At 45.2% G+C, this 17,655-nt stretch overlaps 1 protein-coding gene across 1 annotated transcript in view; it reads left to right on the plus strand.

The window, feature by feature from the left end:
• Window positions 1-2,811: 2,811 nt before the first annotated feature.
• LOC112255139 (glypican-6-like) overlaps window positions 2,812-17,655 on the plus strand; it is a 63,102-nt gene continuing 48,258 nt past the window's right edge. Inside the window, exons 1-2 of the mRNA XM_042315847.1 lie at window positions 2,812-2,845; window positions 13,237-13,628. Coding sequence (XP_042171781.1) covers window positions 2,812-2,845; window positions 13,237-13,628 — 426 coding nt within the window. The remainder of the gene's footprint in view (window positions 2,846-13,236; window positions 13,629-17,655) is intronic.

The raw sequence follows: 17,655 nt of genomic DNA on the forward strand, positions 1-17,655 counted from the left end.
CAAGGAGGAATGGGAAAAAATGTCAGTCTCTCGATGTGCAAAACTGATAGAGACATACCCCAAGCGACTTACAGCTGTAATCGCAGCAAAAGGTGGCGCTACAAAGTATTAACTTAAGGGGGCTGAATAATTTTGCACGCCCAATTTTTCAGTTTTTGATTTGTTAAAGTTTGAAACATCCAATAAATGTCGTTCCACTTCATGATTGTGTCCCACTTGTTGTTGATTCTTCACAAAAAATACAGTTTTATATCTCTATGTTTGAAGCCTGAAATGTGGCAAAAGGTCGCAAAGTTGAAGGGGGCCGAATACTTTCGCAAGGCACTGTAACTAACTAACACATGTTGTATAACTAATACATCTTGTAGGACTGTCTGTGGTCTGCAGATATTATCATCTATTATCATGACACAAGGCTAGACCCAGATGCAGATGGTTGGAGTCTTACAATGTTTATTCATCCAATAGGAGTAGGCAAGAGAACGGTCGTGGACAGGCTAAAAGATTAAAACCAGATCAGAGTCCAGGAGGTACAGAGTGGCAGACAGGCTCGTGATCAAGGCAGTCAGAATGGTCAGGCAGGTGGGTACAGAGTCCAGAAACAGGCAAGGTTGGTACAGGGAGACAGGAAACACAGGGATAAATACACAGAGAGACAGGAAACACAGGGATAAATACACTGGCACAGAGAGACAGGAAACACAGGGATAAATACACTGGTACAGAGAGACAGGAAACACAGGGATAAATACACAGAGAGACAGGAAACACAGGGATAAATACACTGACACAGAGAGACAGGAAACACAGGGATAAATACACAGAGAGACAGGAAACACAGGGATAAATACACTGGTACAGAGAGACAGGAAACACAGGGATAAATACACTGGCACAGAGAGACAGGAAACACAGGGATAAATACACAGAGAGACAGGAAACACAGGGATAAATACACTGACACAGAGAGACAGGAAACACAGGGATAAATGAACTGGTACAGAGAGACAGGAAACACAGGGATAAATACACTGGCACAGAGAGACAGGAAACACAGGGATAAATACACTGACACAGAGAGACAGGAAACACAGGGATAAATACACTGGGAAAATCAGCAACTCCAGGGATGGAGACAATCACAAGGACAGGTGCACAGAGACAAGACAGTCAGGGATTATATACCTTTTGTCCATTGAAAACTAAGAGTTTAAACAAGGCTTTACATAGATGAATTATACCACCCCACATGGACTTTCCCTCTCTAAATGACAGCCTAGACAGAAGTCACACAGGGAGGAAATACAAATAGCACCAGTGGAAACATTGGTCAGCCATGCCTTAAGGGATAAATACACTGTCTCACACAGGAGTGGAAACATTGAAACATGCCTTAAGGGTTAAAGGTTACACTGGTACAGGAGTGGAAACATTGATCAACATGCCTTAAGGGATAAGGTTACCTGTCTCACCACAGGAGTGGTAACATTGAAACACTTAAGGGATAAAGGTTACACTGTCTCACACAGGAGTGGTAAATTGACAGGGATAAATACACTGGTACAGAGAGACAGGAAACACAGGGATAAATACCTGTCTCACACAGAGTGGTAACATTGATCAGCCATGCCTTAAAGGGTTAAAGGTTACCTGTCTCACACAGGACAGGAAACACAGGGATAAAGGTTACACTGACACAGCCTTAACAGGAAAAAGGTTATAAATACACAGGAGGGAAAATCAGCCACTCCTGGAGGTTAAAGGTTACCTGTCTCACACAGGACAGGTGCAACATTGATCAAGACATGCCTATTGTGATTATAGGTTACCTGTTTGTCCATTGAAAATTGAAGATGTTTAAAGGTTAAAGGCTTTACATAGATGGTAAATTATACCATGCCTTAAAGGTTGGACCTGTCTCACCACTCTAAATGACAGCCATGCCCTTAAAGGTTACCTGTCTCACCACAGGAGTGGTAACATTGAAGCCATGCCAAAGTTAAAGTTAGCACCAGGTGGAAACATTGATCAGCCATGCCTTAAAGGTTACCTGTCTCACCACAGGAGTGGAAACATTGATCAGCCATGCCTTAAAGGTTAAAGGTTACCTGTCTCACCACAGGAGTGGAAACATTGATCAGCCATGCCTTAAAGGTTAAAGGTTACCTGTCTCACCACAGGAGTGGTAACATTGATCGGCCATGCCTTAAAGGTTAAAGGTTACCTGTCTCACCACAGGAGTGGTAACATTGATCAGCCTTGCCTTAAAGGTTACAGGTTACCTGTCATCACAGGAGTGGTAACATTGATCAGCCATGCCTTAAAGGTTAAAGGTTACCTGTCTCACCACAGGAGTGGAAACATTGATCAGCCATGCCTTAAAGGTTAAAGGTTACCTGTCTCACCACAGGAGTGGTAACATTGATCAGCCATGCCTTAAAGGTTACCTGTCTCACCACAGGAGTGGATAACATTGATCATGCCATGCCTTAAAGGTTACCTGTCTCACCACAGGAGTGGTAACATTGATCAGCCATGCCTTAAAGCTTACAGGTTACCTGTCTCACCACAGGAGTGGAAACATTGATGAGCCATGCCTTAAAGGTTACCTGTCTCACCAAAGGAGTGGAAACATTGATCGGCCATGCCTTAAAGGTTAAAGTTACCTGTCTCACCACAGGAGTGGTAACATTGATCAGCCATGCCTTAAAGGTTACCTGTCTCACCACAGGAGTGGAAACATTGATCAGCCATGCCTTAAAGGTTACCTGTCTCACCACAGGAGTGGAAACATTGATCATCCATGCCTTAATGGTTAAAGGTTACCTGTCTCACCACAGGAGTGGTAACATTGATCAGCCATGCCTTAAAGGTTAAAGGTTACCTGTCTCACCACAGGAGTGGTAACATTGATCAGCCATGCCTTAAATGTTACCTGTCTCACCACAGGAGTGGTAACATTGATCAGCCATGCCTTAAAGGTTACCTGTCTCACCACAGGAGTGGTAACATTGATCAGCCATGCCTTAAAGGTTAAAGGTTACCTGTCTCACCACAGGAGTGGTAACATTGATCAGCCATGCCTTAAAGGTTACCTGTCTCACCACAGGAGTGGAAACATTGATCGGCCATGCCTTAAAGGTTACCTGTCTCACCACAGGAGTGGAAACATTGATCAGCCATGCCTTAAAGGTTACCTGCCATTGATCGGCCATGCCTTAAAGGTTAAAGGTTACCTGTCTCACCACAGGAGTGGAAACATTGATCGGCCATGCCTTAAAGGTCACCTGTCTCACCACAGGAGTGGAAACATTGATCAGCCATGCCTTAAAGGTTACCTGTCTCACCACAGGAGTGGTAACATTGATAATCCATGCCTTAAAGGTTAAAGGTTAACTGTCTCACCACAGGAGTGGAAACATTGATCGGCCATGCCTTAAAGGTTACCTGTCTCACCACAGGAGTGGAAACATTGATCGGCCATGCCTTAAAGGTTAACTGTCTCACCACAGGAGTGGTAACATTGATCAGCCATGCCTTAAAGGTTACCTGTCTCACCACAGGAGTGGAAACATTGATCAGCCATGCCTTAAAGGTTAAAGGTTACCTGTCTCACCACAGGAGTGGTGACATTGATCGGCCATGCCTTAAAGGTTAAAGGTTAACTGTCTCACCACAGGAGTGGAAACATTGATCGGCCATGCCTTAAAGGTTAAAGGTTACCTGTCTCACCACAGGAGTGGAAACATTGATCAGCCATGCCTTAAAGGTTACCTGTCTCACCACTGGAGTGGTAACATTGATCAGCCATGCCTTAAAGGTTAAAGGTTACCTGTCTCACCACAGGAGTGGTAACATTGATCAGCCATGCCTTAAAGGTTAAAGGTTACCTGTCTCACCACAGGAGTGGTAACATCGATCGGCCATGCTTTAAAGGTTAAAGGTCACCTGTCTCACCACAGGAGTGGTAACATCGATCGGCCATGCCTTAAAGGTTACCTGTCTCACCACAGGAGTGGAAACATTGATCAGCCATGCCTTAAAGGTTAAAGGTTACCTGTCTCACCACAGGAGTGGTAACATTGATCAGCCATGCCTTAAAGGTTACCTGTCTCACCACAGGAGTGGAAACATTGATCGGCCATGCCTTAAAGGTTACCTGTCTCACCACAGGAGGGAAACATTGATCGGCCATGCCTTAAAGGTTAAAGGTTACCTGTCTCACCACAGGAGTGGAAACATTGATCAGCCATGCCTTAAAGGTTAAATGTTACCTGTCTCACCACAGGAGTGGTAACATTGATCAGCCATGCCTTAAAGGTTAAAGGTTACCTGTCTCACCACAGGAGTGGTAACATTGATCAGCCATGCCTTAAAGGTTAAAGGTTAACTGTCTCACCACAGGAGTGGTAACATTGATAATCCATGCCTTAAAGGTTAAAGGTTACCTGTCTCACCACAGGAGTGGTAACATTGATCAGCCATGCCTTAAAGGTTACCTGTCTCACCACAGGAGTGGTAACATTGATCAGCCATGCCACTGGAGTAAACCACTTCAGCCCGTAGTGTTGGCATGTTTTTATTGTCATAGCAACAACGTAGCAACGTGGCATCCAACCGTTAAACTAGCGCATGGAGAAGAGTTGTGTGGGGGATTCCTGGGTGGTTTATTATCAGTCCTGTTGTCACCACTTCCTGTCCCATGTCACCAATCTGTTGTTGTTTGTTTCCAGACTGTTGATGTGTGTTTGACAGTTCAGGGATTGTTTGTGTTTCTGTCTGTTGGTTCACTGAAGGGGATCTTATTAGCAAGGCTTAACTGACATGTTTAATTTTATTTATTTATTTTACCTTTTTATTTCACTCGGCAAGTCAGTTAAGAACAAATTCTTATTCACAATGACGGCCTACCAGAAGGCAAAAGGCCTCCTGCGGGGACGGGGGGCTGGGATTAAAAATAAATACAGGACAAAACACATATCACGACAAGAGAGACAAAACACATCACGACAAGAGAGACAAAACACATCACGACAAGAGAGACAAAACACATCACGACAAGAGAGACAAAACACACATCACGACAAGAGAGACAAAACACACATCACGACAAGAGAGACAAAAACACATCACGACAAGAGAGACAAAACACATCACGACAAGAGAGACAAAACACACATCACGACAAGAGAGACAAAAACACATCACGACAAGAGAGACAAAACACACATCACGACAAGAGAGACAAAACACATCACGACAAGAGAGACAAAACACACATGACAAGAGAGACAAAACACACATCACGACAAGAGAGACAAAAACACATCACGACAAGAGAGACAAAACACACATCACGACAAGAGAGACAAAACACACATCACGACAAGAGAGACAAAACACACATCACGACAAGAGAGACAAAACACACATCACGACAAGAGAGACAAAACACACATCACGACAAGAGAGACACAGCAGGTTATACATTGTCCTGTCTCCAGGTTATAAGTCTCCAGGTTATAGTGTGTATTGTCCTGTCTCCAGGTTATAGTGTGTATTGTCCTGTCTCCAGGTTATAGTGTGTATTGTCCTGTCTCCAGGTTATAGTGTGTATTGTCCTGTCTCCAGGTTATAGTGTGTATTGTCCTGTCTCCAGGTTATAGTTTGTATTGTCCTGTCTCCAGGTTATAGTGTGTATTGTCCTGTCTCCAGGTTATAGTGTGTATTGTCCTGTCTCCAGGTTATAGTGTGTATTGTCCTGTCTCCAGGTTATAGTGTGTATTGTCCTGTCTCCAGGTTATAGTGTGTATTGTCCTGTCTCCAGGTTATAGTGTGTATTGTCCTGTCTCCAGGTTATAGTGTGTATTGTCCTGTCTCCAGGTTATAGTGTGTATTGTCCTGTCTCCAGGTTATCGTGTGTATTGTCCTGTCTCCAGGTTATAGTGTGTATTGTCCTGTCTCCAGGTTATAGTGTGTATTGTCCTGTCTCCAGGTTATAGTGTGTATTGTCCTGTCTCCAGGTTATAGTGTGTATTGTCCTGTCTCCAGGTTATAGTGTGTATTGTCCTGTCTCCAGGTTATAGTGTGTATTGTCCTGTCTCAAGGTTTAAGTGTGTATTGTCCTGTCTCCAGGTTATAGTGTGTATTGTCCTGTCTCCAGGTTATAGTGTGTATTGTCCTGTCTCCAGGTTATAGTGTGTATTGTCCTGTCTCCAGGTTATAGTGTGTATTGTCCTGTCTCCAGGTTATAGTGTGTATTGTCCTGTCTCCAAGTTATGGTGTGTATTGTCCTGTCTCCAGAAACTAGAAAACATATATGTTCTCCTTAATGCTACTGAAAGTAGAAAACTGTCACGCCCTGACCAAGGGCTTGGTTCTCTATTGTGTTTAGATCAGAGCATGACTAGGGGGGTGTTCTAGTCATTCTATTTCTATATTGGTGAGTTGTATGGTTCCCAATTGGAGGCAGCTGGTAATTGTTGCCTCTAATTGGGGATCATATTTACTCCCACCTGGGTTGTGTAGCTGGTAATCGTTGCCTCTAATTGGGGATCATATTTACTCCCACCTGAATGGTAGAATCTAGAAAACATATTTCTGCTCTCCTGAATGGTAGAATCTAGAAAACATATTTCTGCTCTCCTGAATGGTAGAATCTAGAAAACATATTTCTGCTCTCCTGAATGGTAGAATCTAGAAAACATATTTCTGTTCTCCTGAATGGTAGAATCTAGAAAACATATCTGTTCTCTTGAATGGTAGAATCTAGAAAACATATTTATGTTGTCCTTAATGACAGAATCTAGAAAACATATTTCTGTTGTCCTTATTAATGACAGAATCTAGAAAACATATTTCTGTTGTCCTTAATGATAGATTCTAGAAAACATATTTCTGTTGTCCTTAATGATAGATTCTAGAAAACATATTTCTGTTGTCCTTAATGATAGATTCTAGAAAACATATTTCTGTTGTCCTTAATGATAGATTCTAGAAAACATATTTCTGTTGTCCTTAATGATACTGTTGCTTTAATTGGATCATAATTCTATGTTAACTGACTTGCCTAGTTAAATAAAGGTTAAGGAGGATTCCATTCACGTTTTGCAGCAATACTTATTGTTATTATGTCAGACCATTTCAATTCAAAAATCCTTCCAGTCTCTTTCAATACTCTTCAACATAATATGTAATTATAGGACAACTGCACAAATGGGGAAAAAAATGCTTTGGCGACAGATAAATGGTTGATGTAAATAGCAGTGTGTAATAAGGATGCTATCTATTCATATCCTGGTAGCTGTGTCTAAAACACATGAATATTGTGTTACTGCAATCAGAACTTTACATGAATCATTAATGCTGCTTGTGGGCTGTTATTTAAGCTGTTTAAATATTAATGTTCTGGACTGACTGCCTGTACATAACCCCAGTCAGTGGTACATAGACCCCTGTACATAACCCCAGTCAGTGGTACATATCTCCCTATACATAACCCCAGTCAGTGGTACATAGACCCCTATACATAACCCCAGTCAGTGGTACATAGACCCCTATACATAACCCCAGTCAGTGGTACATAGACCCCTATACATAACCCCAGTCAGTGGTACATATACCCCTATACATAACCCAGCCTGTGGTACATAGACCCCTATACATAACCCCAGTCAGTGGTACATATCTCCCTATACATAACCCCAGCCAGTGGTACATATCTCCCTATACATAACCCCAGCCAGTGGTACATAGACCCCTATACATAACCCCAGTCAGTGGTACATATCTCCCTATACATAACCCCAGTCTGTGGTACATATCCCCCTATACATAACATCAGTCAGTGGTACATTTCTCCCTATACATAACCCCAGTCAGTGGTACATATACCACTATATATAACCCCAGCCAGTGGTACATATACCACTATACATAACCCCAGTCAGTGGTACATATACCACTATACATAACCCCAGCCAGTGGTACATATACCACTATACATAACCCCAGTCTGTGGTACATATCTCCCTATACATAACCCCAGTCTGTGGTACATAGACCCCTATACACAACCCCAGTCAGTGGTACATATACCACTATACACAACCCCAGTCTGTGGTACATATCTCCCCATACATAACCCCAGTATGTGGTACATAGACCCCTATACATAACCCCAGTCAGTGGTACATATATCCCTATACATAACCCCAGTCAGTGGTACATATCTCCCTATACATAACCCTGGTCAGTGGTACATATCTCCCTCCACATACCCCAGTCTGTGGTACATAGACCCTATACATAACCCCAGTCGGTGGTACATATCCCCTATACATAACCCCAGTATGTGGTACATAGGCCCCTATACATAACCCCAGCCAGTGGTACATATCTCCCGATACATAACCCCAGTCAGTGGTACATATCTCCCTATACATAACCCCAGTCTGTGGTACATATCTCCCTATACATAACCCCAGTATGTGGTACATATCTCCCTATACATAACCCCAGTCAGTGGTACATATCCCCTATACATAACCCCAGTCAGTGGTACATAGACCCCTATACATAACCCCAGTCAGTGGTACATAGACCCCTATACATAACCCCAGTCAGTGGCACATATATCCCTATACATAACCCCAGTCAGTGGTACATATCTCCCTATACATAACCCCAGTCAGTGGTACATATCTCCCAACACATAACCCCAGTCAGTGGTACATATCTCCCTGTACATAACCCCAGTCAGTGGTACATATCTCCCTATACATAACCCCAGTCAATGGTACATATCTCCCCATACATAACACCAGTCAGTGGTACATATCTCCCTATACATAACCCCAGTCAGTGGTACATATCCCCCTATACATAACCCCAGTCTGTGGTACATATCTCCCTATACATAACCCCAGTCAGTGGTACATATCTCCCTATACATAACCCCAGTCTGTGGTACATATCTCCCTATACATAACCCCAGTCAGTGGTACATATCTCCCTATACATAACCCCAGTCTGTGGTACATATCTCCCTATACATAGCCCCAGTCAGTGGTACATATCTCCCTATACATAACCCCAGTCTGTGGTACATATCTCCCTATACATAACCCCAGTCAGTGGTACATATCTCCCTATACATAACCCCAGTCAGTGGTACATATCTCCCTATACATAACCCCAGTCTGTGGTATATCTCCCTATACATAGCCCCAGTGCTGGGCTGATTTACAGATTTACAGTTTTTTTACTAGTTAGCAGTCATTGCACTAACGCTAATAACAGTCATTGCACTAACGCTAATAACAATCATTGCACTAACGCTAATAACAGTCATTGCACTAACGCTAATAACAGTCATTGCGCTAACGCTAGTTAGCAGTCATTGCGCTAACGCTAATAACAGTCATTGCGCTAACGCTAGTTAGCAGTCATTGCGCTAACGCTAGTTAGCAGTCATTGCGCTGACGCTAATAACAGTCATTGCACTAACGCTAATAACAGTCATTGTGCTAACGCTAGTTAGCAACTTTCTTCAAACTGCACACAGAGATATACAAAATGGTATCCACAAGTTCATTTAACTCTGGGGAAGTAGATAAATTGCCAAAATCCCAAAGTATCCCTTTAAGGCTATTTTACAATCGAATGTGACCTTAAATGAATAACACATCCATGGACCACATGTTGAGGTGACTGTAACTATACACGTCATGGACCACATGTTGAGGTGACTGTAACTATACACGTCATGGACCACATGTTGAGGTGACTGTAACTATACACATCATGGACCACATGTTGAGGTGACTGTAACTATACACATCATGGACCACATGTTGAGGTGACTGTAACATTCACGTCATGGACCACATGTTGAGGTGACTGTAACTATACACATGGACCCAGGTGGACCACATGTTGAGGTGACTGTAACTTACACATCATGGACCACATGTTGAGGTGACTGTAACTATACACATCATGGACCATTGTTGACCCATTTGGTGACTGTAACTATACACGTCATGGACCACATGTTGAGGTGACTGTAACATTGTCATGGAACATGTTGAGGTGACTGTAACTATACACATCATGGACCACATGTTGAGGTGACTGTAACTATACACGTCATGGACCACAGTCTTTACATGTTGAGGACTGTAACTATACACATCATGGACCACATGTTGAGGTGACTGTAACTAATACACATCATGGACCACATGTTGAGGTGACTGTAACTATACACATCATGGACCACATGTTGAGGTGACTGTAACTATACACATCATGGACCACATGTTGAGGTGACTGTAACTTAACATCATGGACCACATGTTGAGGTGACTGTAACTATACACATCATGGACCACATGTTGAGGTGACTGTAACTATCACACATCATGGACCACATGACTGTAACTATACACATCATGGACCACTGTTGAGGTGACTGTAACTTTTCATGGACCACATGTTGAATGACTGTAACTATACACATCATGGACCACATGTTGAGGTGACTGTAACTATACACGTCATGGACCACATGTTGAGGTGACTGTAACTATACACGTCATGGACCACATGTTGAGGTGTAACTGTAACTATAACTATACACATCATGGACCACATGTTGAGGTGACTGTAACTATCACACTCATGGACCACATGTTGAGGTGACTGTAACTATATACACATCATGGACCACATGTTGAGGTGACTGTAACTATACACATCATGGACCACATGTTGAGGTGACTGTAACTATACACGTCATGGACCACATGTTGAGGTGACTGTAACTATACACATCATGGACCACATGTTGAGGTGACTGTAACTATACACGTCATGGACCACATGTTGAGGTGACTGTAACTATACACATCCATGGACCACATGTTGAGGTGACTGTAACTATACACGTCATGTCATCATATAAAACGTGCATGTTCAAGATGGCGTGCATAGGTCGTCTCAGGTCTGTGGAGACCTTCACCATTTCTCTAATCATCTGTGCAGAACCTCGAACGGCATTGGTCACTCTTGCACCATGTACTTTTAATGGAATCTCTACTGCAGTCCAGGTTCGTTGGTTCTGTTATTAGACGATGCACAGTGATAACACATTCGTCTTGTAACTAAATATCTGACATTATTTTCCCATTTGAACGGGTTTTTTTAATGGTTGTAAGCGAAGGGACATTTAGGTGACAATGAATCCAAAAATCAAGACATCGTTTTTTCCATTGGAATTTGGTAGTGCATTTTAGATGGTGAAAAGCATAGTGATAACACACTGTACAATTTAACTGACTTTTAGCTGTCTTTAGAGTGGGTAAGGTAGCTACTTCTGGCCATGGTAACCAAAATAATTGGGTAACTGGGCATTTTTAGACTTGACCCTAAGCATGATGGACACGACTTGCTTCATGAACTCAGGAGGCAGCTCTGTCTAGAGGACCGTGTTTTCAACTCAGGAGGCAGCTCTGTCTAGAGGACCGTGTTTTCAACTCAGGAGGCAGCTCTGTCTAGAGGACCGTGTTTTCAACTCAGGAGGCAGCTCTGTCTAGAGGACCGTGTTTTCAACTCAGGAGGCAGCTCTGTCTAGAGGACCGTGTTTTCAACTCAGGAGGCAGCTCTGTCTAGAGGACCGTGTTTTCAACTCAGGAGGCAGCTCTGTCTAGAGGACCGTGTTTTCAACTCAGGAGGCAGCTCTGTCTAGAGGACCGTGTTTTCAACTCAGGAGGCAGCTCTGTCTAGAGGACCGTGTTTTCAACTCAGGAGGCAGCTCTGTCTAGAGGACCGTGTTTTCAACTCAGGAGGCAGCTCTGTGTAGAAGCATGTGCTGTGGAGAGTGGAGAGTGTCCTGTTAGTTAAAGGATCCAGTGACCCCCAGTCCAGCTGTGGAGAGTGTCTTGTTAGTTAAAGGATCCAGTGACCCCCAGTCCAGCTGAAAGAGAGTTAGAGTGTCTTGTTAGATCTTAAAGGATCCAGTGACCTTTCCCTGGGGAGCTGTGGAGAGTGTCCTGTTAGTTAAAGGATCCAGTGACCCCCAGTCCAGCTGTGGAGAGTGGAGAGTGTCCTGTTAGTTAAAGGATCCAGTGACCCCCAGTCCAGCTGTGGAGAGTGAAGAGTGTCCTGTTAGTTAAAGGATCCAGTGACCCCCAGTCCAGCTGTGGAGAGTGTCTTGTTAGTTAAAGGATCCAGTGCCCCCTAGCTGAAAGAGGTTAAAGGACCCAGTGACCCCCAGTCCAGCTGGGGAGAGTGGAGAGTGTCCTGTTAGTTAAAGGGTCCAGTGACCCCCAGTCCAGCTGTGGAGAGTGGAGAGTGTCCTGTTAGTTAAAGGGTCCAGTGACCCCCAGTCCAGCTGTGGAGAGTGGAGAGTGTCCTGTTAGTTAAAGGGTCCAGTGACCCCCAGTCCAGCTGGGGAGAGTGTCCTGTTAGTTAAAGGATCCAGTGACCCCCAGTCCAGCTGTGGAGAGTGGAGAGTGTCCTGTTAGTTAAAGGATCCAGTGACCCCCAGTCCAGCTGTGGAGAGTGGAGAGTGTCCTGTTAGTTAAAGGGTCCAGTGACCCCCAGTCCAGCTGTGGAGAGTGTCCTGTTAGTTAAAGGGTCCAGTGACCCCCAGTCCAGCTGAAAGAGGTTAAAGGACCCAGTGACCCCCAGTCCAGCTGGGGACAGTGTCTCGTTGTTTTGTGGATTATCCATCATCATACTCTTTGGAGAAATAAATAGTGTCCATCCAAACTCAGAAATACAAAGAATAAAACCAAGACCTCGGGTTTTATGTTTCATCCTGCTTTTGATTTTGCTGTTCTACTCTGAAGTACATGTATATAATAGTATTTGATTTTGCTGTTCTACTCTGAAGTACATTTATATAATAGTATTTGATTTTGCTGTTGTACTCTGAAGTACATTTATATAATAGTATTTGAATAAACTAGTGAATGAAAGGCAGTCTTTGAAAATCCCAGCATGGTGATTTGAGATTGCATTGAGACTGGAGCAGCTCTGTAGAAAATCTGGTCTCTTTGTCAGAAGCTGTTGACAAAATAGACAAGCGCTTAGACATGGCCTTGCTTACAATACAATACAATACATGACATTCCATAGACACAATGCTGAGCTTCTGTATGCAGAGTCACCGTTCCATCTCTTCACCTCTGAATCGTTCCTCCTCTTTCTCTCCCCTCTCCCTTCTTCCAGAGTTCTTCCTGGAGCTCCTCGACAACAGTGAGAAATCCCTGAATAACATGTTCACGCGGACCTACGGGAAGCTGTACATGCAGAACAGTGAGCTGTTCCAGGACCTGTTCACGGAGCTGAAGCGTTACTACACTGGGGGGAACGTCAACCTGGAGGAGATGCTGAATGACTTCTGGTCCCGTCTGCTAGAGAGGATGTTTCAGCTGCTGAACTCTCAGTACCACTTCACCGACGACTACTTGGAGTGCGTCAGTAAATACACTGACCAGCTGAAGCCTTTCGGTGACGTGCCCAGGAAACTAAAGGCCCAGGTCACGAGGGCCTTCATCGCTGCAAGGACCTTCGTCCAGGGCCTCATGGTGGGCAGGGAGGTGGCTAACAGGGTGGCTAAGGTACGTTACTCAGTTTATGTCTTCTCACCCTAATCCTGACCCTGACCCTAACTCTGACCCTAACTCTGACCCAGACCCTAACTCTGACCCAGACCCTAACTCTGACCCAGACCCTAGCTCTGACCCAGACCCTAACCCTGACATTAACTCTGACCCTGACCCTAACTCTGACCCAAACTCTGACTCTGACCCTGACAATAACTCTGACCCTAACTCTGACATTAACCCTGACCCTAACTCTGACCCTAACTCTGACCCTAACTCTGACCCAGGCCCTAACTCTGACCCAGGCCCTAACTCTGACCCTAACTCTGACTCTGACCCTGATAATAACTCTGACCTGAACTCTGACTCTGACCCTAACTCTGACATTAACCCTGATCCTAACTATGACCCTAACTCTGACCCAGGCCCTAACTCTGACCCTGACCCTAACTCTGACCCTGACAATAACTCTGACCTGAACTCTGACCCTAACTCTGACCCAGACCCTAACTCTGACCCTAACTCTGACCCAGGCCCTAACTCTGACCCTGGCCCTAACTCTGACCCTGAACCCTAACTATGACCCTAACTCTGACCCAGGCCCTAACTCTGACCCTGACCCTAACTCTGACCCTGACAATAACTCTGACCTGAACTCTGACCCTAACTCTGACCCAGACCCTAACTCTGACCCTAACTCTGACCCTAACTAATGATAATGCACTGCCCAATTTCCAAAATTGCACCTTGTGCATTCTACTATTACAACTATGAAGAGGAAGTAGAAAGCACCCAGTTTGGGAAGCAGTGACCTAGAGGACCGTCTGGTAACCTCTCACCTGTTCTGTTTCTGTCTGGCTCTGGGGGTGTACGCTACAATGCATGGGGCTGACTGGCTATGCCTGGGGCTCAGCTGCTGATCTCTTAATGGAATGCATGGGGCTGACTGGCTATGCCTGGGGCTCAGCTGCTGATCTCTTAATGGAATGCATGGGGCAGACTGGCTATGCCTGGGGCTCAGCTGCTGATCTCTTAATGGAATGCATGGGGCAGACTGGCTATGCCTGGGGCTCAGCTGCTGATCTCTTAATGGAATGCATGAGGCAGACTGGCTATGCCTGGGGCTCAGCTGCTGATCTCTTAATGGAATGCATGGGGCAGACTGGCTATGCCTGGGGCTCAGCTGCTGATCTCTTAATGGAATGCATGGGGCAGACTGGCTATGCCTGGGGCTCAGCTGCTGATCTCTTAATGGAATGCATGGGGCAGACTGGCTATGCCTGGGGCTCAGCTGCTGATCTCTTAATGGAATGCATGGGGCAGACTGGCTATGCCTGGGGCTCAGCTGCTGATCTCTTAATGGAATGCATGGGGCTGACTGGCTATGCCTGGGGCTCAGCTGCTGATCTCTTAATGGAATGCATGGGGCAGACTGGCTATGCCTGGGGCTCAGCTGCTGATCTCTTAATGGAATGCATGGGGCAGACTGGCTATGCCTGGGGCTCAGCTGCTGATCTCTTAATGGAATGCATGGGGCAGACTGGCTATGCCTGGGGCTCAGCTGCTGATCTCTTAATGGAATGCATGGGGCAGACTGGCTATGCCTGGGGCTCAGCTGCTGATCTCTTAATGGAATGCATGGGGCAGACTGGCTATGCCTGGGGCTCAGCTGCTGATCTCTTAATGGAATGCATGGGGCAGACTGGCATGCCTGGGGCTCAGCTGCTGATCTCTTAATGGAATGCATGGGGCTGACTGGCTATGCCTGGGGCTCAGCTGCTGATCTCTTAATGGAATGCATGGGGCAGACTGGCTATGCCTGGGGCTCAGCTGCTGATCTCTTAATGGAATGCATGGGGCAGACTGGCTATGCCTGGGGCTCAGCTGCTGATCTCTTAATGGAATGCATGGGGCTGACTGGCTATGCCTGGGGCTCAGCTGCTGATCTCTTAAGGAATGCATGGGGCTGCTGGCTGACTTATATGCCTGGGGCTCAGCTGCTGATCTCTTAATGGAATGCATGGGGCAGACTGGCTATGCCTGGGGCTCAGCTGCTGATCTCTTAATGGAATGCATGGAGGCAGACTGGCTATGCCTGGGGCTCAGCTGCTGATCTCTTAATGGAATGCATGGGGCAGACTGGCTATGCCTGGGGCTCAGCTGCTGATCTCTTAATGGAATGCATGGGGCTGACTGGCTATGCCTGGGGCTCAGCTGCTGATCTCTTAATGGAATGCATGGGGCAGACTGGCTATGCCTGGGGCTCAGCTGCTGATCTCTTAATGGAATGCATGGGGCAGACTGGCTATGCCTGGGGCTCAGCTGCTGATCTCTTAATGGAATGCATGGGGCTGACTGGCTATGCCTGGGGCTCAGCTGCTGATCTCTTAATGGAATGCATGGGGCAGACTGGCTATGCCCGGGGCTCAGCTGCTGATCTCTTAATGGAATGCATGGGGCTGACTGGCTATGCCTGGGGCTCAGCTGCTGATCTCTTAATGGAATGCATGGGGCAGACTGGCTATGCCTGGGGCTCAGCTGCTGATCTCTTAATGGAATGCATGGGGCTGACTGGATATGCCTGGGGCTCAGCTGCTGATCTCTTAATGGAATGCATGGGGCAAACTGGCTATGCCTGGGGCTCAGCTGCTGATCTCTTAATGGAATGCATGGGGCTGACTGGCTATGCCCGGGGCTCAGCTGCTGATCTCTTAATGGAATGCATGAGGCAGACTGGCTATGCCTGGGGCTCAGCTGCTGATCTCTTAATGGAATGCATGGGGAGACTGGCTATGCCTGGGGCTCAGCTGCTGATCTCTTAATGGAATGCATGGGGCAGACTGGCTAGTAAGGATGGTATGTACAGTTGAAGTCAGAATTTAACATACATTTAGGTTGGAGTCATTAAAACTCGTTGTTCAGCCACTCCACACATTTCTTGTTAACAAACTAGAGTTTTGGCAAGTCGGTTAGGACATCTACTTTGCGCACGACACAAGTCATTTTTCCAACAATTGTTTACAGACAGATTATTTCACTTATAATTCACTGTATCACAATTCCAGTGGGTCAGAAGTTTACATACACTAAGTTGCCTTTAAACAGCTTGGAAAATCCCAGAAAATGATGTCATGGCTTTAGAAACTTCTGATAGGCTTATTGACATCATTTGAGTCAATTGGAGGTGTACCTGTGGATGTATTTCAAGGCCTACCTTCAAACTCAGTGCCTCTTTGCTTGATATCATTGGAAAATCAAAAGAAATCAGCCAAGACCTCAGAAGAAAATGTAGACCTCTACAAGTCTGGTTCATCCTTGGGAGCAATATCCAAATGCCTGAAGGTACCACGTTCATCTGTACAAACAATAGTACACAAGTATAAACACCATGGGACCACGCAGCCGTCATACCGCTTAGGAAGGAGACGTGTTCGGTCTCATAGAGATGAATGTACTTTGGTGTGAAATGTGCAAATCAATTCCAGGACAACAGCAAAGGACCTTGTGAAAATGCTGGAGGAAACAGGTACAAAAGTATCTATATCCACAGTAAAACGAGTCCTATATCGACATAACCTGAAAGGCCGCTCAGCAGGGAAGAAGCCACTGCTCCAAAACCGCCATAAAAAAGCCAGACTACGGTTTGCAACTGCACATGGGGACAAAGATTGTACTTTTAGAGAAATGTCCTCTGGTCTGATGAAACAAAAATATAACTGTTTGGCCATAATGACCATTGTTATGTTTGGAGGAGAAAGGGGGAGGCTTTCTAACCGAAGAACACCATCCCAACCGTGAAGCATGGGGATGGCAGCATCATGTTGTGGGGGTGCTTTGCTGCAGGAGGGACTGGTGCACTTCACAAAATAGATGGTGAATCTTGAGGAAACAAAATGATGTGGATATATTGAAGCAACATCTCAAGACATCAGTCAGGAAGTTAAAGCTTGGTCGCAAATGGTGCTTCCAAATGGACAATGACCTCAAGCATACTTCCAAAGTTGTGGCAAAATGGCTTAAGGACAACAAAGTCAAGGTATTG

The sequence above is a fragment of the Oncorhynchus tshawytscha genome, unplaced genomic scaffold (assembly GCF_018296145.1).
Source record: "Oncorhynchus tshawytscha isolate Ot180627B unplaced genomic scaffold, Otsh_v2.0 Un_contig_1138_pilon_pilon, whole genome shotgun sequence".
Taxonomy (NCBI): Eukaryota; Metazoa; Chordata; class Actinopteri; order Salmoniformes; family Salmonidae; genus Oncorhynchus; species Oncorhynchus tshawytscha.